The 23,433-nt window shown below is 45.4% G+C and overlaps 1 protein-coding gene across 1 annotated transcript; it reads right to left on the bottom strand.

Annotated features, from left to right (window-relative positions):
• Positions 1–481: 481 nt before the first annotated feature.
• DMBX1 (diencephalon/mesencephalon homeobox 1) lies at positions 482–23,187 on the bottom strand. Its single transcript, XM_085231771.1, has 5 exons — positions 22,997–23,187; positions 11,771–11,936; positions 8,235–8,413; positions 6,443–6,797; positions 482–5,983 (listed from the first exon to the last, which is right to left on the bottom strand). The coding sequence occupies exons 1-5, from the start codon at positions 23,153–23,155 to the stop codon at positions 5,583–5,585; spliced, it is 1,260 nt and encodes a 419-aa protein (XP_085087897.1). The 5' UTR covers positions 23,156–23,187; the 3' UTR covers positions 482–5,582.
• Positions 23,188–23,433: the final 246 nt, after the last annotated feature.

The following is a 23,433-nucleotide window of genomic DNA, read 5'->3' on the forward strand; positions in this document are numbered from 1 at the left end:
CAAGTTATGGGAAAGCCCCAACCACTTGAGAACAGCCAGATTTAACCTTTAAACCAAACTGTGTCTCAGGTCAGGTCTCTCCAACCACCACCCCATCAGACATGATTTTGTCTCCTGGTTTGTGCTGGAAGATGCCTGGCAAGCAGACTCCTTGTGCCTGCCCTTTCAGTAGTATCTGCGTCTTGCAGCCAAAGGGGACTTTCCTTTGCCACCCCTGCTGGAGGCAGTGGACTCTAGCAGCAAGATGCTGATTCCTTGATCCTCATGAGGTTGGCCATTTGGTGCCTTTCCCGAATGATGGCTGATGGCACATGTCACCACCAGCAAGGACATGTGGCAGGGAAGCGCAGGTCTTGACACGGGCACCGACGCCTGGCCCATGCTAAAAAACCCCATGCAGCCACCACTGACAGGTCGACCTGCTTGCATCCACCAAGCCAATCTTCTTGGGTAGCTGTCAATGAAGGATGCACAAAATAAATTTTCCTTGATTTTTTTCCCCTTTTTATTAGTGGTGTATGAAAACAGGCAATAATTTTACAGAAAGCAGGACTGGCACAATTGGTACATAGCATCATGCTGCAGCTTTTCTGAAATGAATATAAACTCTTTTTCTTCTTCTTTTACCTATCAGAATAAATAAATATGATACAAGTTTGAGTTCCTCGATAGTGAATTCTAAAGCACAAGTTCTTACACTATAGCTCAATTTTACAGCAATCTGTACAGTATATCACTTTGTTTTCCTTTTTGTTTTCCTTTAGAAGCCTTTGTTCCTTTACAAGACAGGTTTGACACACAAACACGTTTACACATTGGAGCTAACTGTGTACCTTGGGTCAGAAGCTGGAAAAAGATTGATTACCTCCTGGCATGAGAAAAGAAACCAAGAAGTAGTTTTCCTTTGCGCAGACACACCTAAATTTCTCCAGCATGAGACAGACCTGCTCAATAACTAGAACAGTTTTAAAAGGCTTTGGCCATTCGTAGGGCAGCAGATGCCCTACGGGTTTTGTTTGTGTCTTTCTCAGCTTTTGCAGAAGGCTTTTAGCCTGGAGCTCACACTGCTCCAAAAATAAAAATAAATTATATGATTCTGTTAATATAGGACAGATTTTTTATTCTTTACAAATTAATGTTAGGCTATATTTTGTTTGAAATTAGTGCAATTGTCCCACTGTGGCATCAGAGCAGTTCAGAGCAGTGTTGGTGTCTTACCTTACAGTCATAAAATCATAGAATGGGTTGGGTTGAAAGGAACCTCAAAGATCATCTAAATCCACCCCTCTGCCCTGAACAGGGTTGCCAACCACTAAAGCAGGCACCAGATGAGACTGCCCAGAGTCCCATCCAACCTGGACTTCAGCACCTCCAGTGACAAGGCATCTGCAGCTTCTTGGTAGCTTCTTCTGAAACAAGAAAGATTTCATGACCTGGGACATATCTGAACTTACAGGTCCCAGTGGCACAATCAGTGTTGGCATTAATCAGAACCTTCATCAAAGAGAGGCATCCGTTTATGAAAGAGGTGACATTGGCAGCTTGGCTTCTGTATCCCTTCCTCAAGCAGCTTTAGAAACCAGGGACAACGTGACCATCACTGTCCACATAGCTGGGGATGAAACAGTGCATCTGAGAGGTCTGGAAAGCAAAGGATGTTTCATCATCACTGGGCTGATTTGAGACATGGTGAGAATCCACACACAACTTTTTTGTTTGTCTGTTCATGCTTTGCTGTATTTATTTATTTTTTTATTTTCTATTGGAACAATCTTTTCCTATCCTTCTATCATAAGTTTGGATTGAAAGCAGATCTTTTTCACTCAATAGTAAACACAGGAGGTGTATTGCATTGCTCTGGGACAGACTGTAAAAAAACAGCAAGGGGTACATGGAAGAGTAAGGAAGGAGGGATAGAAAAATCAACACTGCTTGTAAAAACCAGCAGGAAATTTCTGTAATTGAATTTTTTTAAGCCTAATTGAGTTATGTTTCATAGCTACTGTAATTAAACTAATAGAATATGGTAGATTTGAATTTACATTTCCTCTCTACAGAGGTTTGTTAAATCCTTTTCATGTGAACTCTTCAGAAGTATCCTGAAGTTGCTCTAAGTTGTCATGCCAATGGAAATACCATGCATGGCACACGGGACAGAAACAGATCCCTCTGTGTCCATCTGCCCTTGGCTGGCTGCAGCGGTAACAGAGACCTGGAGCTGCTAGAATTTCTTGTTACGAAATGCCTCAGTGAGAAAAGAGATGCAGGGAGCAATCCATTTGTTGAGAGTTATTTTTACATTTGGGAGTATTTTTGTATTACCTGCACATTAAATGATGATTTTTGATGGGAGAAGTGGAAGAAAAACTTGCGTTGCTCTTTGTTCCCATATAGGAACAAAGGATAAAGGGTAAAACATAAAGGATATTTCCATTTGTTTGACGTAAAAAGAGAAATAATGTAAAAAAGGAAAAAAAGCAGTTTTTTTCTTCCTCCCAGCATCATTACTGGCATTTCTCCTGCACCATTTAAATACCTCTTCCATTTTATTAATACATATCAGACTTCTCTTGCAGGAGAAATTTTGCTGCAAACTCTTACCCTTAATATCATGATTTGTTTTCTCATGGGCCCTTACACTGAATGGACCGTAGCTAAAACCCTTACAAATTCAAGAAGCAAGGGCTGAAGCCATGGCTGGTTCACCAAGGAAAGGAAGTGGATCAGATCTCTGCAGGGACAGCAAGGGGAGGGAATCCTCTTTCTGTTCTCTGAGGCTCCATCAACAGATTCCCAAATAGCTCAGAAAGGACAGGGAACAAGCAGACCTCACCTTCACCATCAGCAGTCTGGGGAGGTTTGCATCTGTCCTTTTCACTCAATAACGTTTTCAGGCTTTTAAAATGTGAAGAGGAATGACACAGTACCATTCCCCTCAGTCTTTCCACTGTATATACTATATACTATATTTAGCCCTGAATTGGTTGGGGAGTTCCTCTTTATATACATATATATATATTTTCTATTTTTTTTCCAAATTCCCAGAGGCATTAAAACAATTTGCAGGAAAGGGTCTGTTTTGACAGATAATTCTTTACAGAAGTTGTACAAGCTGGGAGCCTGAATTCTTGCTTTTTATGCTTCCAAATCAGTTTTTGCATTATGAGTAAGCTTACTCTTGCTACGGAAGTCTTAGTTAATTTTGGCCATAAGGAAATAAAAATGAAAAAAAAAATGGGATTAAATATTTTGGTGGGCTTATATAGATTTGAGGCAATGGTATGTGTTTTTTTTTTTTTTTTTTTTTTCCCCCCCTGTTATTTTTAAATATTAGGCAATTTAATCCCAATTCAGAATAATCTCAACATAAGAAATGATGTGGCTACAACAGATGGAGGCAGATGAGCAGGGAGATCCCATGGAAAGGCTGCATCTGCCCCGGTGACAAAAAGGGGGGCTTATGGCTTTTTGGAGAAGGGGAGGACAAAAATGAAAGCTTTGTTCTGATGTCCCTGGTTTGGTTGACAGGCGCCCAGTGCTACCGAAGTGAAAGCTGGGATGTTCAAGGGATCTGTCTGGAGACAGTAAATGTGCTTTGGTGGTTTTAATTTAATTGGAGTCCTTTGAAAGTGGCAGCCAAAAATTGATGACTTACAAGTACATTTGGTTTTGGCAAAGCATAGAATTCTGCAGGGATTGGACAAAGTCAGGAAAGCTGAAGAAGGAAACAAAGCCCCAAAATGAAGCAGAACTATTTAGGGAAGATGTTCCATTTACCTTGGAAGTTTGTGCGGTCGATGAGCTGCCCTTCCCTTTCTTGCGACAATTTTAAGAGCATCATTTCCCACCAAATTTGGCTATTCTTATGTCTCAGTTTAAGGGATTTAGATGCTTTTTTAAGATGTATTATTGGAGTTGAAAACACTCCTTCTCTTTCCCCCTCGTGTTTAAAGAGGTAACTCAACCCACGGTTTCTGCATTAGTATGAAGTAAGGCAGTAGCAAGAGGGTGTGTAGGCTATGCACACGTTGCCTCTACATTTCTTCTTTAAATCAAGTAGGGACCAGATGATGGCCTGCAGTGAATTAGCCCAGCTCTGCTTCATGTTAGTGGCAGATCTGGCTGACACCCTTTGGATTCCAACCTAGCACCTGTCACAGAGCCAGTCTGCATTTCTGGTCCTAGGCAATATTAGATTAGATCTGGGTTTCCTCCCTCCTTTCTGCTTGGTGCGGTGAGTTCAAAGGATTTATTTGGTTTGGGGGGAAAAAAAAAAAAAAAAAGAAGTCCTTTGGGTTGGCAGAGATGTTGCTTCTCAAGAAGGAAAAACACTCTGGGTAGATTACTAAAATGAAGGGTCATTCCAGAGAAATAAGGCCAAAACTGTGGACTGAAATCACTTTGTAGTTGGTGAGTTTTGGTTACTTGAGGACATTGAGCCTCCGATTATCACCTCGCTTGGCCTCCAGCATTTTTCACTTGTTACATTCTCACTTGCTAACCGGGGTCTGAAGCTGCACAGCTTGAGTAGAATTTGGTGATCGGAGCATTTTTCTAAGAACAGCTTGCATTAATCGTGGTTTTGTCGAGGAACCATATAATTCATGGTGTATGAACACAGTGGGAGTTCATACAAAATTTTTATTGTTCTCTATTGTCAAAGCTAGACCAAAATGCTCTCCAAAAAGAAAACCCCATAATTTGTAAATAGGGGAGTTTACACTTCACTGAAGACCAAAAAGGAAACAATCAAGTCAAAAGTAATCACGTGGATTTGGCTTTCATTTTTTCTCCCCAGCCAGCAGCATTTGGCCAGTATTTTGTCCTCTGTCTGTGAACAAGTGCTATTAGACAGTAAAGGAAAAAACGCTTGCCTTTTTGGAAGTGCTTAAACAGGAAATTCGCCGTTGCATCATTTCCTGGCCACTATAATATCAGCTTTAGCAGAGAAGAGCGAAATGGAGCAGTGAATTGCATAATGGTTTTTCTTTGCTCTAAGCACCATTAAGACTCTGAACCCAAGAAGAGCAACTAGCTGCGAGCTGAGGTTGGGAGCGTGGCTGATTTGTGACTTTGGAACTAGCTACCAAAACTGAGAGAGAAAGGGGAATAAAAGCAAAAGAGGCCACAGTTCTGTAACACTGACAGTAACACACGGGTGGTGGATGCTTTCAACATTATAAACTATGTACAAGACAAAGCAGGACTCTTTGTTTTCCCAAAGAATGCATCGACAACAAAAGAGGGTGTATATAACACAGTTGGCACATTATCGCAGGGTTGAGGTGAGGGGGCTCTTTCTGAATGTTACAGGCTTAACTCACAGCAGTCCAAAGGGACAGTTCATCTGTCTAAACACACATCTTCTCCCCCTTCCTCCTTTAATATTTAAAGAAGACCAAGCCAGTAGCAATGTCTGATGCAATTGTGTTGCAAGTAAGACCTTAATAAATGCAAAGTTTTCCCTGGTAGGGAGCACCTTACTCCAGGAAGAGATGAGGGTGGAAGGGATTCCAGGAGTGACATGTCTGGTGCCAACCTCTGGTGCATCTTCTTATGGGCAATGGTTGCCCATCTGGCAGTCAGTTGGGTAGGGTATCAAGCCCAAGGGATGCTGCATGCTGCTTTGCCCGGAGCCTTAGGTTCTCAATACTTGTTGTTTTACTGTTCAGGCTTGGAAGAGAGCTGGAGGCCTGCAGGATGGGTGAGGACCAGACCTGCTGAGCATGGGAGAGCGATTGGTAGTACGACTGACAGTGCAGGGAGCTCAGAGGCGCCATGTTGACATTCATGCCCAAGTAGGGCATGGCAGACGGTGTCCCCATTTCGAAGGAGGAGTAATGGACCAAGTTGTTGGTAGCTGCCATGTGCTGGCGGAACTGCTCCTGCAGGCGGAAGAGGCTCAGGGGTGAGGAGGAGTAGGAGTGAGTTTGAGCCAGGCCACTGCTGGACGAAGGAGTCACAGTCGCGCTGATGGGAGACTCTGCATCAGGAAACAGAGGGAACAGAGATTATTTTGGCAGGCTGGATGTAGGTGCTGGTCTGCACCTAGTAGGGTTCAGACTGCAGCAAGGTCTTCTCTTGTACAGCAAGGTTGCAAAAGAGAAGAGTTGTGTTAACACAGAAAGGCTAAAACACACGTCCAGTCCAAGCATCTTATTTCCTAAAAAATGGAGTCGACATCTTTGCTGTGGCTTTCTCACTCTTAATGGACACTGTTCTCCCCAAGTTGTAATCTGAGCATTCTTTCTGCCATTCTGCTTCAATAGATATCATGCCCTCCATGGGACACATTTAGCACTGGGGACAAGAAGACAAGTCTGGACAGCCTATATGCAAGCACCCAAATCATAGGGAATAGGGGTGTATACCCAACCACCAGCATCCCCTTTGGAAACACCAAGGTCCTGATCCCAATTACCACCAAGATTCTGCCCCTCACCTGCTTTTGGGCTTGCTCTCTTGCAGTTCAAAGCCTTGCCATCCACACCAGGGCTCTTGTCCACTTTAGCCTCATCCAAGGTGCTCTTAAACTCCTCCTCTCTGTCAGTCTGGTCCTCGGGTGCTGACTCACTGGCTGACTGCTCCGACAGGGTTAGGTTGAGGTCCGTGCTCACCTCACTTGGGAGGCTCTGGGTCTTCTCAGAGTCAGGTATTGTGGACTGGGTCTCCAGCACCGGTGGTTCTGTCTTCCCCTCACTGTGGCTGCCTTCACAGTCCTTCTGCTTCTGCAGCTGCTCCTTCTGCAGGCTACGCTGCTTCTTCCGGAATTTGGCCCTTCGGTTCTTGAACCAAACCTTCAATGTCACAAATGGTAAATGGGAAAAATGTTGAAAATCACACATAATGCCAAATTTCAGCATCATTCAGTAGGGCAGCTTCAGGAGACCCCCACGTATGAGATACTGCAATACCACTGTGCCCAAACCTCATTCCACTTTGTTGTATCTTAATCTTTTGTTAGTGCTTCTGTGAGTAGCACAATAAATATATCTAAAAACATCAGTCGTTATGGCTTTTTTAAATCACCTCATTGTTTTGTTTCGTTTTGTCTAAATTGATCAGGTTGTTGCGTCCGATCAGAATGTCTTGTAGTTTTGTTTGATTACACTACATTGAAAAGTGCTCTAAATGGTGATTGCTAAAGTCATTCTGAGAGCATCAAAACTACAGAGGAAACAGTCAAATAAGTCATTATAATCATAAGTCATTACAGGTATAGGCTGGTATGTTGGAAATGAATCTAGGGAAGGGGAGGGAGAATCCACGTTTCTTTAACTAGAATCAGCAGACCTGGAAGAAGTATATTTGTAAATATTGTTACTGGGTTTTTTTTTGGTTGCTTAGATGAAGAAACAGAAATCATGAAGGTCAAAATAGCTTGGCATTTGTATAAAATAATTATTTTTTTCACTGTTTATCTCCGCTGAGAAGCTTGCTATTTTGTCTTGTCAATGAAAGAACCATCCTACCAGCAGGTTATGAAGCAAGTTGCACAAGTTAGTACTTAAAATAAATAAATAAATAAAACCTTGGCCTGAGATGTTACAATTATTGACACTGGTGGAAAAGAGCAGATGGAATTACTTGGGTTTCTGCTCCTCTGAGAAAGCCAGAAAAGCCTTACAAATAAATAAATAAGTAGACTTCTGTTGATGTTTCTAAAATTTTCCCCAAAGAAATGTTAAAGAACAGATGAAAACCAGTGTGCTCTTCAGTCAATCCTAAATTAAAAAAATACGGCTTGGATTTAGAATTTCTTTAGCATATGTTGTGACCTCAGTTGAATGGTTTAGGAGTTGGGGCTCTTTTTTTCATTTGGTTGTTTTTTCTCTCTCTTATTGATAATTGTATTTGCTATGAAATATTTTGTTACACTGGGAGTATCTTGAAAGATCTGGATCCATTGTGACAGGACAAGGGGAAATTGTTTTAAACTAAAAGAGGAGAGAATTGGATTGGATATAAGGAAAAAGTGTTTTACAGTTAGGGTGGTGAGGCACTGGCACAAGTAGCTCAGAGAGGTGATGGATGCCCCATCCATGGAGATACTCAAGGTCAGGCTGGACCGGGCTCTGAGCACCTGATGGAGCTGTAGCTGTCCCTGTTCACTGCAGGGGAGTTGGACCAGATGGCCTTAAAAGGTTCCTTCAAGCTCAAACAATTCTATAATTCTGTAACCCCTGTACATTCATTTAATCATCCCCACTCACAAACCCACATAACAGCAGTACCTGGACTCTGGCTTCAGGCAGATTTGTGCACATAGCCAGCCGCTCTCTCATCACTACATCTGGATAGTGTGTCTTCTGGAAGGTCTTCTCCAGTGCCTCCAGCTGTTGGGCAGTGAAGGCCGTGCGACTTCGCCTTTGTTTGCGGTGCTGGGACCCATAACGTGCCTCCAAAATGATGTCTTGAAATGTACAGCCGTTGGAAGACAAGAAAAGTGGCCAATTTAATTATTGGAATTTGTATGCTGACAGTTGAATGAAGCACTTGCTAACAGCAGATGAGCCAACACAGTGGTGTTTTTGTGGGCTCTAGATCTAATTAAACCCACACGTGCTTTTTGTGGGTTAGTTGAGGTGTCTGAGGAGGTAAAACCTGGGACTAGAAAGCTTCTTCTGGAGCAGAAACCTACTTCTATCACAGCTGTGAGAACTATTGAGACTCCTGATCTAAATTTGATTGAAATAAGTCAGTGTCACTGGGGTGGAACATGAAGGTACACAGCCCTCAACGTGGCCTAGACTTCTTAAGGCTCTTTCATTAGGAAATACATTTGAAAATAAGGTGTGTGGATTCCCTGTGGCAACTGGGAGAGGAATCCAACATTGTGTGTCATGTTCTCCTTGAAGCCGTGGGCAGAGCTTTGATAGGCTTCAATGCTGCCATGCTGTGGTGTGCTGATCAGTGGGAAGAGTCCATACAGTTCAAACACAGCTTTCCCAAGCCTATTTTGTTGGCTGTAGCTGCACTAGAAGATATGCACCTTCCCAGAAACCAGGCTGAGCTCGCTATTCTGTAGTGTCTTGTGTGTTGCTCACTGTAGTCTTCAAACATGACACTAGAAAGCCGTCCTGGGCTCCAGTTCAGGAAAGCACTTAAGCTCATGTGCTTTTGTGTTTAGCTTGAAAGCACATGCTTTACTGAGCATGGACACACGCCAGCATCTGGGGTAGAAAAGGCAGCCAGGAACCCAACCCAGCCTTGCTGACTGCAAGCCTACAGTTCATGTGCTGAGCCCATCTTGGTGGAGGAGCTGCTAAGAGGGTTTGACATTGCAAACTGTGCTCACAGAATTGAGGGCAGAGAAGAAATTCAGGCTGGGGAAAATCTGAGGCCCACATTTAAGGGCTTATTATTTTACCACAGGAGTTACTATTGCACAACAGTTGGTGGGAGTAGAAAGATCTTAAATCAATGAAAATAAGTTATTTTAGAATGAAAAAAAAAAAAAATCCCTGTATTTCTCAAGTTGGGACATGTGCTGCAGTGCTGGAATGAAATAGTCTGGCGAGAGGTTTGCTCTCAAAGAGGAAAATGCAGAAAGAGCTTTAGCGGTGTCTGGTATCATTTTTAATTCAGTTAAGAATGTGACTTCCAGTAGAAGAGAGGGATAAACACACTAGAAAACAACCTACCAGGGAGAAAAATCAGCATTATCAATGTGAGGAGCCAGATGAAGGCTCTCGCTGGTGTTTGTTTATGCTTTTGCCATGAGTATCTAGGCATGAATGTAAACAGTAAAAGAAGTAAAAAAAGGCCAGCCCTAGAACCACACAGCTGGGTTCCAAATATGTCAGCTAATGAGCATAGCGAATCAGCCCTGCACTGCTCGAGCATTCCTCTTCCCAGCTTCCAGCTGTTTCATTCTAGGTCAGCATTTGCAGCGCCTTTCTGGGCTATTGCCAAAGCAGTGTGGTTTTGGCAACCTGGAAAAGACTTGACTGGGGCAAAGGACTTTGGCCAAATGCAATACGGCCCTGGGTGTGTGTACAAGAGACCTTTGTGTTGAAGGTATCCAAGCTCTTGGGTAATTAAGACTGGTAAAAGCTGCCACTTTGGAGGCAATGACGTGAAGTTGAAGCTGCTCCTAAATGTTTTACAAAGCTAAGAATTGTGTTTTAAGAAGAAGAAAGCAGGACAAAGGACGCTGGTTTAACACCCTAACCTGGAGGCTGCAATACTCCCGAATTTCTAGAGCAGAGTTAGACCAACCAGCTCCCCAGAGGCAGCAGCTCATGCATTAAGTTTGGCCACTCCAATGAGAGCTAACCAGCAATTATTTTAATGTTTCAACTATGTTTTCAGGCTTTGTGCAAGAAGAATATAAATTGCAGGTGAGGCCTTGCAGTTACAATCAGAAACCTCTGTTTTTTGACTTAAGGTCGTTTGCTTTTGTGCTGCTTTATTCTGACTGTCCCTAGAAGGCAAATGAGATCTATAACCCTGCACTGAAAGATATTCAGAAGTAAAAGAATGTGAAGCAACTGCAAAGGAACCAGCTCATAGGTATGTAATGCGTTTCTTCTACCAAAGATAAGCAGACAAGGAAGCTGCGGGATTTAATTCAGAAAGGCTTCCAGGTGGGATATTAATTTTGAAGATAAGAGGTTGGAAGACCAATTGAATCTCCCAGTCAACAATACCAGAAGAGCTTTTTATTTCATCTTTTAATCTCCCACTTTTACCCTAGTTAAGGTAAAAACATTAAGTCCTCCATGCTGTAGTGTAAAAGATAACAGGTGATGACAAAAATCTTTGATGAGATACTTGCATCTAGGAAAGGAGCACCTTGAGACCAAGGTCTGGGAGGCACATTGTAGGTTTGGGATCATCCACTCCCTTCTTATCATCTACATGCTGAAATGGTTAGGGCAGGAGAGAAAGGTGACCAGGACAAGCAAAGTGCTCATTTGTCCTCCACTTTGCAGCTGGTGATCAATAGAGACAGGATCAGTTTCCTTCTCTCCACTTTGAATCCCTTTTTTTGACTCCCAGTTCTGCCCTATGGCCTCCCAGAGATCCCATAGGCTGCAGTGAGTGGCTCAAGGAATCATTTTAAGGCGGCCACTACTAGCATTTCCTTCAGCAGATGGATAAGGGAAATTTACTGCTGAGAAGACTTGAGTGGTTCACTGATAGAGATCAAGACCTTCATCACCTTACCTACATGGCATACTCACTTGAGCAGACTGTCCTGAAAATTCACCTTTTTTTTTCTGTCAATATATCAGACAGCTACAAAGCTTACTTAAAGCAGATGATCAATTTTTACATGGTCAGGGAAGATGGTCTATTCTGGAAAGGACTCTAGAGTTGCACAGCAAAGTGACAACTTTAGCTTCAGCATACTACTGCAATGCTTCTGCATCTCTCCTGTTGTCAGATCTGGTCTGCCATACCACATCCAAGTCGTGAGCAAAGTGCTAATTTGGCTGCTGTTGGCCATTTGAACTGCAGAAGACTTTGATGATCTCAGCCTGATTTGGGTGCCTATGGTAGGCTGAAAACCAGAGTGGATGGGTTTGCCTTATCATAGTACAAGAAAATATTCAGGTCTCTATCAAATATTTTTGAACAGTTTCCCTCTACCAAAACATAAAATATTATGTGGACGTTGCCCTCCCTTTTAAATGGGACTCACTGTCAAATATGAAAACAGATCAAGCCAAGGGTTTGTATTCCCTCCTGAGAAAGAGCTCTGCAAAGTGCAAGAATCAAGGGCTTTTCCCAAGGAAAGGCAAAAGCCGTGGGTTGTTCTTACCAGCCAGTCTCTCTGCCAGGGTGAGGGCGTGCACCGAGGGCCGATAGTCGGGCGCGTGCTGTGCTTGCTGGGCTGCCTGCTGGTGCAGGTTGTACATGGCGCTCAGTGAGTTCATGGCATGCAGGGAGTATCCGTTCACCCCATAGTGCTGCATGGCGACATCAACCTGTAAAACAGCAGCCAGATCTTTGGAAGCGCTGATCCCAAACTCATTCCCAACCTTGCAATGCCTGCAGGTTTGGGGACAGGTGCTCCTAGAACACAATTGACACCAATCTGGCTGCCGAACTTAGAGATCAATATCTGTCTGTATCCTTCACACGATATGCAGAAGGGATTTTTAAGCGTTGTTACACACATACCATAATAAAAGAAATCATATTATCATTGCTTTTAATGAACCGACACAGCTCCATCACAGAATCAGCTGAGTGTTTCTTCCTATCACTGTGTACAGCGGGCTGTTCCACAAGCCCTTTGCTAAAATGTCAAACTATGTTTTTTTACCTGAACCTACTCACGTGTAATTTATTTCCACCCATTTCCCTTAAGGTTCTTCATAACAAAATCCAAATGATAGGAGGAAAAAGAAAAAAAGCATATGGTGTAAAGGAAAATAAACCTGTAGCTTAATAGGGCCAAAAATGTTACTGCTAAAGAGGGAGTTAAGGTTTGCAATAAATACTGAAGACTTATAGCTCAACAACAAAGAAATTATTTGAAAATAAACAAATGGCTTTTTTTTCCATGGTGGGCTCTGCATAAACTTCGAGCTGTTTTTCCTAACATGCCATCTATAAAACTGAGCTAACATTGATCCCAAAAGCCGAGTGATGCTACATTCACCCACATTATGAATGACAGAGGGCCTCTGGGATGTCATTCCTGTAGCTCATGAGCTGTCAGAAAGGAAGTTGCGAAACATTTGCCACAAAAGAGAATTTCAAAAAATTCCATTTATACCAGCTGGTCATCATCTGAAAAGTCAGTGTCATGAATGGGCATTGAGAGAAAAAACCTCGTCTCCCTGAGATGAAGGAAAGCAGGCAGGATGTGTAGGCAACCTCTTAGAAAACAGTTCTGATCATTGATCATTGGATCACTGGTGACAGCTAGCTTGACTCCTGCCATTTTAGGAGGAGCATGATGCAGTAAATAGCAATCCTGTTAGGATGGAAAATCATGTGCTGCTCTTTTTCAGCACTGAGGACTTTAACCTATTGAATGTACTGGCAGATGATTTTATTATCAATAGATGATTTTTTGAATAATGCATCTAAGGGATCCTGATACATATTTTGAGGAAAGTGGGGGAAAAAATCAAATCTGTCCTCTATTAACAAATCCAGGCAATTCTGAATTCGTTTTCAAAATATTTCGCTCAAAAGCTTAACCCAAGCTCATTTAAAAAAAAAAAAATAAATAAAAACATCCCCAAAACAAAACAATTGGTTCACCTTATCAAGGTTTTATTCATTCCAATGGGAGAGAAAACCAAAGCTGCTCCGAGCTGAGTCATTGCGACAATGGATGTTTTTTTGATGGTAGGACTGGATGATCTTGGAGGTCTTTTCCAATCTTAATGTCTCTATGATTCTATATTTGGTACAAACGCTGACCTAAACACAAGGATGCAACAGCCCTATGCTAACTGAGCTCAGGGAAGACTTAAGCCATGCCAGAACTGTTTGGTTGTTCTCTAAGTTGAGAGCCTTCCTGTGGCCACCAGAAGACAGGTCCTATCATCTGAGAGGAGAAAGGTCAGACTGGAGCTTGTGGCACATCCTCTACAGAATCCACATTGGGGCTCAATCTGGCCAGGAGATACATGAGAAGCTGAGAGGCTTTGGCTCTCCAGCTCGCAGAAAAGCCTTTTTAATTCTTAATCCCACTGTACATTCAGGGAAGAAAGAACAGAAGGGGAATTTTCCCATATCATGGCACTGCAGTGGTGTGCCTTCCAGCTTCCACTGGAACTGTTGCTCCAGGGAGGTTGCAGGTTATGTGAGCCATAAAGACTGCTGGAAAGGAGATTGTGGTGAGATGGGGGTTAGCCTCTTCTCCCAGGTAGGAACGATAGGACAAGAAAGGCCTCAGGTCGCGCCAGGGGATGTTCAGGTTGGATATTAGGAAACGCTTTAGGAAAGAGTGGTGATGCACTACCACAGGCTGCCCAGGGAGGTGGTTGAGTCACCGTGCCTGGAGGTGTTCAAGGAACATGTAGATGCGGTTCTAAGGAACATGATTTAGTGGGCAGCACTGGCGGTATGTGGACAATTGAACTAGATAATCTTAGATGTTTTTTCCGGCCTTAACGATTCTATGGATCTATATCATACACTTACTGTGTGATATACAATTTGAACTCATAGGCAATGTTAACTGAGATAGAAAACAGCTCCCATTTAACCATCAGCTCCGAGCGCGCTCCAACCTCAATAAATTAAATATTTAAAAGACATCATGCAGCATTTTTTTTAATGGAGAAAGCCATTCATCAAGCCACCGCTGTGTTTCACAAGCTGTCGAATAGTGCTTACACTGGTTAAAATAATCTTTATATTTCATTAAGCAACCAAATAAGCTGATCCCTCCCCACTGGCTGTATAGATGGTTTTAATTTCCAGAATCTGCAAATGCATCTTTTATGTGTCTGGGTGGTTGGAAGGCCCGGGAGGAGGCTGAGAGCAGTCACCTGCATGTTGCATTTTGCCTGATGTTGTAGGAGAAGCTCCCTGCTTCTCTCCTTTTAAGCCCAACATCATCAGCCCAGTCCCAAAAAACTCCTCTGTTATTGCTGCTTAATTTGATGCAAAGCAGTGTGCAAATTTATGACTGGGGATGGGAACTCTGCTATCCTTGAGCACTCCCACTATTTCCTTCCCAACGTTAGCCCCATAAGCCTCAAATTCCCGTGAAGTCATAACACGAGTGGTGTGATTTTTGGAATTAATGTAGCATATAGGGGAAATTTGGCTCTGAACATCAGTATTGTCAAACACAGTGGTGTCATCTGACTTTGGCTTCTCAATTTGTATAAAATTCTTGCAAATCCCCTATTTAACCATTCATAAGGTTGAACAGAGAGGCAAATCATTCTGTCCCGAAACAAGATACAAAGAGGAGAAAACCACCCGCTTCCTTTCCGGGTAAAAACTCCTATTCCTGTTGGCTTGTGTTTCTGTATGCATTGAGTTGAAACAGTCTGAAAAGAAATTTTTAAAATTTGGTATTGAAGTATTCTGTGAAGTGCCTTGTGACAAAACATCTGTATCTTTCCCCTCTAAAGGGAATAATAATAATAATAATAATAATAATAATAATAAATAAGACCTAGAGCTGTACTAATTTCACTCAAGAATTTGGGTTGAGGGACATTTTCTGCTTGCTGCTCTCCTCACTCACTCTCTTGTTCCCCCATCAATATGTCACCAGTCAGTCTCTGGCTTTGCACGCCAGCTGCACATGAGGCATTCAACAAAAATACACAACTGACAAAACTTGTTAGGTCAGAAATGTATCGATTGCTGCAGCCCAAGTGTCACGGTGCTGGCCTCAGAGCTCACGTCAATGCCGCAGAGCCGTCCCCATGCTGAGCTGTGCTGAGTGAGGACATCCACGGCAGCTTGGCTGTAAGAGGAGAGTAATGCCGAACCAGTACAGCTTTTGCTTCTGTGTGTTATCCTGGAATAAATACCTCTTTCTCCTTTCTTCCTCTACATGAACATAACTGGGTCTACAGGGAAGGATTTTCTTCTGTAGTTCATTCTGGCCAGTTTTCCTGGTCAAGAGTGGAAAATGCCAGGGGTGAGATATTTGCCCTTCTCAAGGAAATGACATTGAGTGGGAGAGATTTGAGGTTGGGAGTAAGATGCTTTGCCAGGGCTTTGGGCCAATTTCACTTTTCTCTGCAATTGGCTCCTCCCAATACTGAGCCATCCCAAGCTCAAGAAAGTACTGAGACAAAACTTCAAACCTCCCCACAGCAGGTGAGTTGGAACTGGATGATCTCTGGGGTTCCTTCTAATCTAAGCCATTCTAGGTTTCTAAACTGACAGACATACATGGGATCCTCAGATGCCTTAATGAAGAATGGGGCAATAAAACCTATGAGGCACAGATTGGGGTGGATGCCCCATCCCTGGAGACACCCAAGGTCAGGCTGGATGGGGCTCTGAGCACCTGATGGAGCTGTAGGTGTCCCTGTTCATTGCAGGGGAGTTGGAAGGGTGGCCTTAAAGGGTTCCTTCCAACTCTATAATTCTATGACTCTATGATAAGGAAGACAAAACTTTTCTTGGAGGGGTCAGGAATAGGATTCTGGAGCTATCATTTAGCTGGTGGACACTGTGGGGTGTTCTCATTTCATTACATCTTTCCAAAAATTGGGGAACACTGGAGTGTGTGACGGCTTCTTTATATAGAAAGTAATAAACTGTGCTATACGAGTGACATCTGGATTTTGACAGCTCATTGGTGGAAGTGGGTTTCAACACCATTGCTCATTTATGATGAAAAGAGAAGAGCCAGAGATGTGTGTGAGGTTTGGAAGAGTTCTGCACTGCATCAGATCTGTGCCAGGAAGCAAGATGCTGCTTGGGAATGGGAAAAACACTGGGGAAAATAAAACAAGAAAAAAAAAGTAAAGATATGGAAAAACAACCTGGTGCTTATAGGGGGCCTATGCCTTGTTGTTGGCATTTGGGGTCCTGCAGGTGACAGCAGTACAGGAGCAACCTTGCCATGTAAAAGCAAAGTTGCAGACTCGCAGCCCGGCAAATCTGCTCAGTCGATGCGAATTCCTGCTTGCATTCGCTTTGCCAAGCACGGGAATCTGGTCACTATTAACAGGGGAGAACAGAAAACAGTTTGTGCTGACAGTGTCCCCATTATTCCTGCTGGCAATAAGCCTCATCAAAACCGAAGTCATGACAAAATATTCCCTCCCCCTCCGAGGGCTGCTCTGCTTTATGATTTCACGCTCTGAGTCCTTACTCAGAAACACTTCAAATCAGCAAGATGGATAACAAATCTCTGCCCCTGCGTATCTGACAGCAGAGGGAAAGAGGCTCCATCCATAGGCGGACAGATGTTTTATATGTACTTGGTGCTAAATGAGTTACATGCCTACGAGGTTCTGAACAAATGGTCCTTGCAAGAGGTTTTCTTCAATCTTGTTTTTTTTTATATCCCTAAATCTTTGTATAAAGGTCCAAAATCATGTAAGATAATAACCAGTGCGCCATAAATCAGTTTTGTGCCTCACATGAGGTTGTTCCCTCAGACATTCAGTAATCTCACCTTTGTAGGGGATGAAATATAAATAATTTCCAGTACTGCAACACATCATTTTTTCCCATTCAAACATCAAGTCCGAGACCAACATGCACCATAAAACCACCCTTCCAAGGGGCTGAAATCAAGGAAGTGAGAACAGCTCTCAAAAAATAGAAAAAAAATCAACATTCCCCATTTCTAAAGCACTGGTGATATTTTTACATCTGTTCAAATTCTTGGATTGAAACACCGTTAATTCTAAGCGCAGAGTGAGATCTTAGTTACATCTGGTCTGTCTGGACAAGTCACAGACTAACAAAAGCAAAACTGGACTTACTAGGTTTGTAGGTTTTCAAAGCCAAGCCTGAGAGCATCCTGCTGGGATGGGGAAGTTTTAGGGCTCACAGGACATGGGGATGTGAGCGGCCGAGAGCTGAGCCCGGCTGCAGCAGGAACGCTCATTGGTCACTGTGATTTTTATTTAAGGCTTTTGGGAAATCACTTTCCCCCCTCTCCGGATATCAGCACCAAGTGATTGATTAGACAGATCCTGGCTAAGGAATTTGCAGGGTCCGTGCTTTGCGAAAGCATGCTTTGAAAGGCAGCCTCTCCCGATCAAAAATAAAATATAACAAAATGAGATAAAAAAGAAACAACTTCACTATCCCTATTTTTGAGCCAGGCACGGCTTTTAAGGCTTGTACCCCAGTGATGTGCAGCACAGAGACAAGATTGGGATTGCTAAGCATCACCGTGGTGCTCACAGTGCTTGCAGATCACCTCCCTTGGAGAGATTCAATAAGAGATTCTGTAATTCGTGTTGAAGCAAAAACATTTTCCTGAGTAAATAAGCTCACAATACGAACACCTCTACTTTCAGGATTTCATTCCGCTTCCAGCTCAATCAACAGAAAAAATAAACAAATTAATTAATTAATTAATTAATTAAAATAACATTTTTAGGCAGATTTCTTCTGACGAGCGCTGCGGTGAGAAATGAACTCTGCAGCCCACCTGGCGCTGAGGATGGGAGCACACACAGCCCTGTGCTGTGCCCGTGGATGACAGCATTGCACAGAGCTGGGCTCCAACAGACCGCACCACTCGCACCTCTCAGCCCATCTTTGCCTCCAACCTACCCTGAGCCCAGCTGTGGGGTAACCCTGAGGATGCTGAATTCACCAACAGCTTGAGGTGTTTGACTTGGCTGTTTGTATGAGGGAAAAAAAAGTCCTTTCCCCCTTGCCCCTTCCAAAACAAGCATGTTTCTGGCTCCGTTGTATTTGTATGTGGGTTGTCTGGCTCAGCTCTTCCTCTCACTGTCGTGAAAATGGTTTTGCTCAAGAGGCACCATTTTGTCTGCCTTAAAGTTGGCAATGTTGATTTTCCAAACCTGACAACAAGGGAGACCCAGAGATCCCAAAGTGCCTTCAAGACTCCTGGCAGCACCAGGGGATAAGATGTCCTGGAGGTTCCTACCTATCATGGGGTGAGGGACACACACTGTGTCCCCTCTGCTCTCCCTCCAGGCAGAGAACAGGGACAAGCACCTACCGTCGCTGCTCATCCACTGACCCCTAGGTTCTGGGTGTTAAACTGAGAGCAGATGGCCACTGCACCTTTGTGACATGCAGCAAGTTCGTGCTTCATTGTAGTTTGCCCCATTTGGCACAAAAATGACTTTTCTAGATGCTTTTCCAGCTGCAAGGTTGGCTATAAGGCAAAATGACAGACAAGTCAAATGATGAGGGATGTAGTTTGGTGATAGTGGTGGTGATGGTTTGGCGGTTGGACTAGATGATCTTAGTGGTCTTTTCCAACCTCAATGATTCTGTGATAATAATAATAATAATCCTGAAAGACACCGCCAGCGAGTCACACAATTCTGGGGCATTTTTAATACCTTAGAAGAGTAAGGCAAATGTTTTGAGTTTTCATCCTCTACAAGGATAACAACACTAATATTCCTCCTTCCACTAAAAAAAACCTCTACTTCTACGGCAGGACTTTGCATGGGCTGGAGGGACATGTGTCCCCCTAAAAGCACCGATGTGACTCATCCCTTCCCGTAAGCTCTTGGCTGCACACATGGAGCTGAGCACAGCTGCCAAGGTAAGCGATGCGCTTTGACCACCAGCAGGTGATCTGAGCCCATAGGACAGGCAGAGCAGCTGAACGCCCAAGCACCCTCTTCCCATAAAACACTTTGCAAGTTGTCATCGGGGCGGATTAAAGCAGCGTTCCCCCAAGCAGTGTTTGCTCTGGCTGCGATCTCTCCCTAAGGAGCCGTGCAGCAGCTACCAGGAGGAAACCACGTCTGTGCCGTGGCCCACCCACAGCCCTGGCTGCAAGTGCTGCTCAGCCCCATTCCCACTCCCTCCCTTCTTTGGGGACCTTTCCCTTCCCACGGGCCGTAGCTGTGCTTTGGAACTCATAAAAGAAGGGCCCGATCCCAAACCCAGCGGAGTCAACAGAAATAAGAAATAATCAATCCCAGCAGCTTTTGGGCTGGCAGAGGTTGGAGGCAAAAGGCTATGGATTTTGAGCAATCCTGTTGCACTCTGAATTAATAGTGATACATATATTGCTGCATTTCAGAATTTTCCACGTGCTGCAACAAGCGTGTTTCAATGTGTTATCCCAAAGTAAGGTAATTATCAGTAGCTTTGTAGAATTAGAAAATTCGAGCTTTCCGTGTTCTTAATGTTTTGCACTTAATTCTTTTGTCAGATGAAGCTGTAAGTGTTTCTGTTCTGACACGGGCGTTGGAACTCAGCGCTGAATCTCAGCTGACATCCATCAATGAGCTGGGTTTGAGATGCCTCTGAGAATCCTCTGTCCAAATGTACCTGCAGGCTTAGAACACACTGCTTCAAGCTGAAGCATTTCCCTATCACAGCAATAACCACATCCCGGAGAGCTGCGTCCCACACCCTTCCTGCAGCATCTCTGCTTTGGCAGAGCAGGCAATGGAGATGACACGGAGGAGTGATGCCCTGCTCCTTCTCACTTCCTTTCTTTACGAAGCTCTCTTTCTCAGCAGAACTCCCTCTTTTTAAAGGAGAAATTCACGGCACAAGGATCAAAACCCTCTGTATTCACTCAACTCATGACTACATTGCTTCTCCCTGACCTGCAGGAGCTGCTCTGCTCCTGTGGTGCAGGTGGAAGCAGCAGCAACACAGGGAACATCCCAATTGCCTATTGAGTTATCTTTAAGTTATCAGGAAAAGCTGGAAAGCCTCTCTACCTGCTTCCATTCAACAACTTTGGATACGTGTTTGCATTGAATACATCGGTGAAATTTAATGCAACCTCTCGTCAGTTGTGGGGTAGCGGTGTTGAAGCCGCTCGCAGTCCTTCAGGAATTTTCTGCTCTCTGTTAAGTACCCAAATGGAAAAACTGAGCTTAGAAACACCATGCAAAAGCCAAAGGGCTGTCCCACACGGGGACATGGGACAACCCAGTCTGAGTGAGTTGCCCAGGGCTCAGAAAGGGGATGAAAAGAGGAGGAATGGCTCGGAAAGGTGGGGAAAGGGATGCTAGTGGTCATCCTACAGACACTGCTCAACGACACCCGGAGGATGGCCTCTGCCGGGAGCAGATTTCCCCCGTCATTTGCTTTGTGCTGCCGGGCAGAGGTCTGAGGAGAGAAAAGCCCCTCCAGCTCTGCATTTGGGGGAAGCGGGAGGCGACTGCAAACAAAACTGTTATCCATTAACATCCAATTATCACTTGGTCCAAGCCATTAATTATAAATCAGCCTCCTAATTGGGATAATTAGCTCTCTGCTACTTAATGTAGTATGACTGATGCGTTTGGAAAGAAGGTAATCACTCCATTTGTTTAGGAGAACAAATCCAACTCACACGGTTTAATTTCAGCCTTAACCCCTCCTCATACCCCTTCCCCCCCCCCAGCAACACGAAGCTCTCACCACAGCCCCATTCATTGTCCGGGGTCGCTGGGAGGGGTGCACGCAGCCTCGAGGGGTTGAGGCTGGGGCTGGGTGGGTTAATTGCAAAGAGTTAATTGGAGGGGACGGGGTTGAGTCCCGGTGGGACCCACAGGTGCGACGGTTCCGGAGGAAGAGGGGAGCACAGCAGCCCCCCCTCCCGCGGAGCAGCTTCGCGTTTGATACCCGTTTAAAAGAGAGCGGAAAAAACTTTGCTCCTCGCTAATTTTCTTCTCTTTCTTCTTCCCCCACCCCCATGCCCCACGTCCCCGAGATGTCTCATTAATGCCGGCTGCTCGGCGAGCCGCCGATGGCTGCGGGACATGATTAGATATTTATTACTGTCATTTACATGGAAAACTTGAGCTAACCAAGTGGAACTGGAGGGGGCCGCCGGAGGGGATGGGATGGGGCCGTGAGGGGAAGATTTTTATTTTTTTTTTTTTTTTTCTTCCCCCCGGCGTTGAACACAGCCGGATCCCGACCCGCCGGAGTCCCCTCACAGTGGGATGAGAGCTGCGGGGCTGAGCCCACCGCGCTCCCACGCTTTGGCTGAGCTTTTCGTTTTGGAAGGGGATCGAGCAAGGCCCGCATCCCATAGGGATAAAGCGGATTTTCCCCCTTTGGGCTGTCGGGCGGGTTGAGACCGAGACGATCCCGGAGGATAACGGGGATTTGGGCCGCGATGCGCTGAGCCGGGTCGCTCTAAAGCTGGAAGAGATGCCTCCGAACTGCGCGTCTGCCTGGAAACCAACGGGAACGGCAGCGGAGGAACGCTCAAGGGGTGGGGGGCACAGGGCTCCAGGCGGGGCGCTTCCATGGAAAGGAAAAAAAGGAAAATACAAATAATAATAATAATAATAATAATAATAATAAAAAGGACTGTCGCGGCAAACTTCGGTGTTAAAGCGCATCTCCCTCGAAAAACGGATTTCTCAGAACGTTTTTCCTGGAGCGCTTCGTTTTGCCCGCAGGAAGGAGCCCGTGTCACCCCATCCTCAGGTGGGACCCCCACCCCGGTGAGGTCCCCTCGCCCTCTACGTGTCCCTGTCACGGTGGCCGCGGTCCTGGTGTCCCCGCAGCATATCCGAACGCGGACTTCCCCCCTATCCCCTTCCCCCCCCCTCCCCGAGCCGTTATCCCGTGGCCCGAGGGGCGGCTCTGGCGGAGATGTATTAGATCTCAGGCGGTAAAAATATGCATGCTGCTCCCCGTTTGGTCAGCCCCGTAATGGAGGTGTAAATAGGTTTCGACTGCGGAGCCCTTCATTCATCAACCCAGCCTGACAGCGCGGGGCCGGGATTTATGTACCTCTAAGAGTGAGAGTGGGGAACGGACCCCTCCCCCCCCTCATCCCCAGATCTTTGGGGGCCAGTGCCCAACCTTTTGCCTAACCTTGCGAGGTTTATGGGGGAGGGAGGGTGATTTCCCATAGAAACATATCGTAGCGCTGCGGAGTTTCGACGCTGCCCCTTCTTTGCTTAACTTCAGCGACACCAGGAAGAAACCTCGCGGCCCCCGCACCCCACGCCGGGACGCACCGCTCCGTCCCGGCCCGTTCTCATTCACCGGTGCTTTCCCCGCCCGGCGGCTGCGCCGTTTGTCAAAACATCGTTATGTAAACGGGAGAAAGTTTTTCTCCCCGGATCGTGGCAAACGAAGGATGCGCACTCCCTGCCCGTTCCTCCCAGACTGCCAAAACGCGCACGGCCGTCCCCGACCGCAGCGCGGCCCAGCGCCCAGAGTTGTTGTTTTTTTTTCACTTTTTTCTTTTTTCTTTTCTTTAAGAAAGCACGATACGCTCCGAATAGAGGAAAACAAAAAGAAAATGCGCACCGCGGGCGATGGGACTTGCGCTGCGCTTCCTCTTCTCGCAGTGCGCGCGTACCCGCGAACTCTCCCACGGAGGAACTTCCCTCCATCCCACCCAGCCACCCTCAAACTCTCCTTACTTCCCCCACGGAACCCAGTCGGGTGGCTGTTGGGATCTTACCTGGGGCGGCGGCGAAGCCTCTCCGCCCGCAGTGGGAGCGGGGACACGCGTGGGGAGCGGGCGCGGCGCGGCGCCCCGGCCCGCCCTACTCCATCCGCCCGCGTTTCCTCCGCGCTGCCTCCGCGCCCGGCGGAGCTGCCATCTACCGGGAGGCAGCATTGAAGAAGGATTTTTAAAAGGAGCTTCAGAACGACCCGGGAGCTACCCAGCAGGATTTTCAATGGTCCTCCACCCTGTCAATCAAAACGGGGCTGCTGATAGATCCCCCCCCCTTCTCCCCCCCATACACACACCCCTTGCCTTTCCCCCTCTAACCCCCCCTCTCCAAGACTTCTTACCAGTCGTTTACTCCAAGCCGAGGTGTAAACGCCTAATTAAATCTCTTGGAGCGGAGGGGATGCTGCTAGAGGGAGGAGGGCTGAATCCGGGGCTGGGGG

The sequence above is a fragment of the Meleagris gallopavo genome, chromosome 10, assembly GCF_905368555.1.
Source record: "Meleagris gallopavo chromosome 10, MGAL_WU_HG_1.1, whole genome shotgun sequence".
Lineage (NCBI taxonomy): Eukaryota > Metazoa > Chordata > Aves > Galliformes > Phasianidae > Meleagris > Meleagris gallopavo.

Bases quoted from the DNA above. Each gene is read 5' to 3' on its own strand.
- DMBX1 (XM_085231771.1), bottom strand. From the start codon at position 23,155: ATGCTGCCTCCCGGTAGATGGCAGCTCCGCCGGGCGCGGAGGCAGCGC. The intron at 6,798-8,234 runs GTACTGCTGTTA...GTGACATTGAAG, and splicing joins TGCCTGAAGCCAGAGTCCAG to GTTTGGTTCAAGAACCGAAG. The intron at 5,984-6,442 runs GTGAGGGGCAGA...TTCCTGATGCAG, and splicing joins GAGAGCAAGCCCAAAAGCAG to AGTCTCCCATCAGCGCGACT.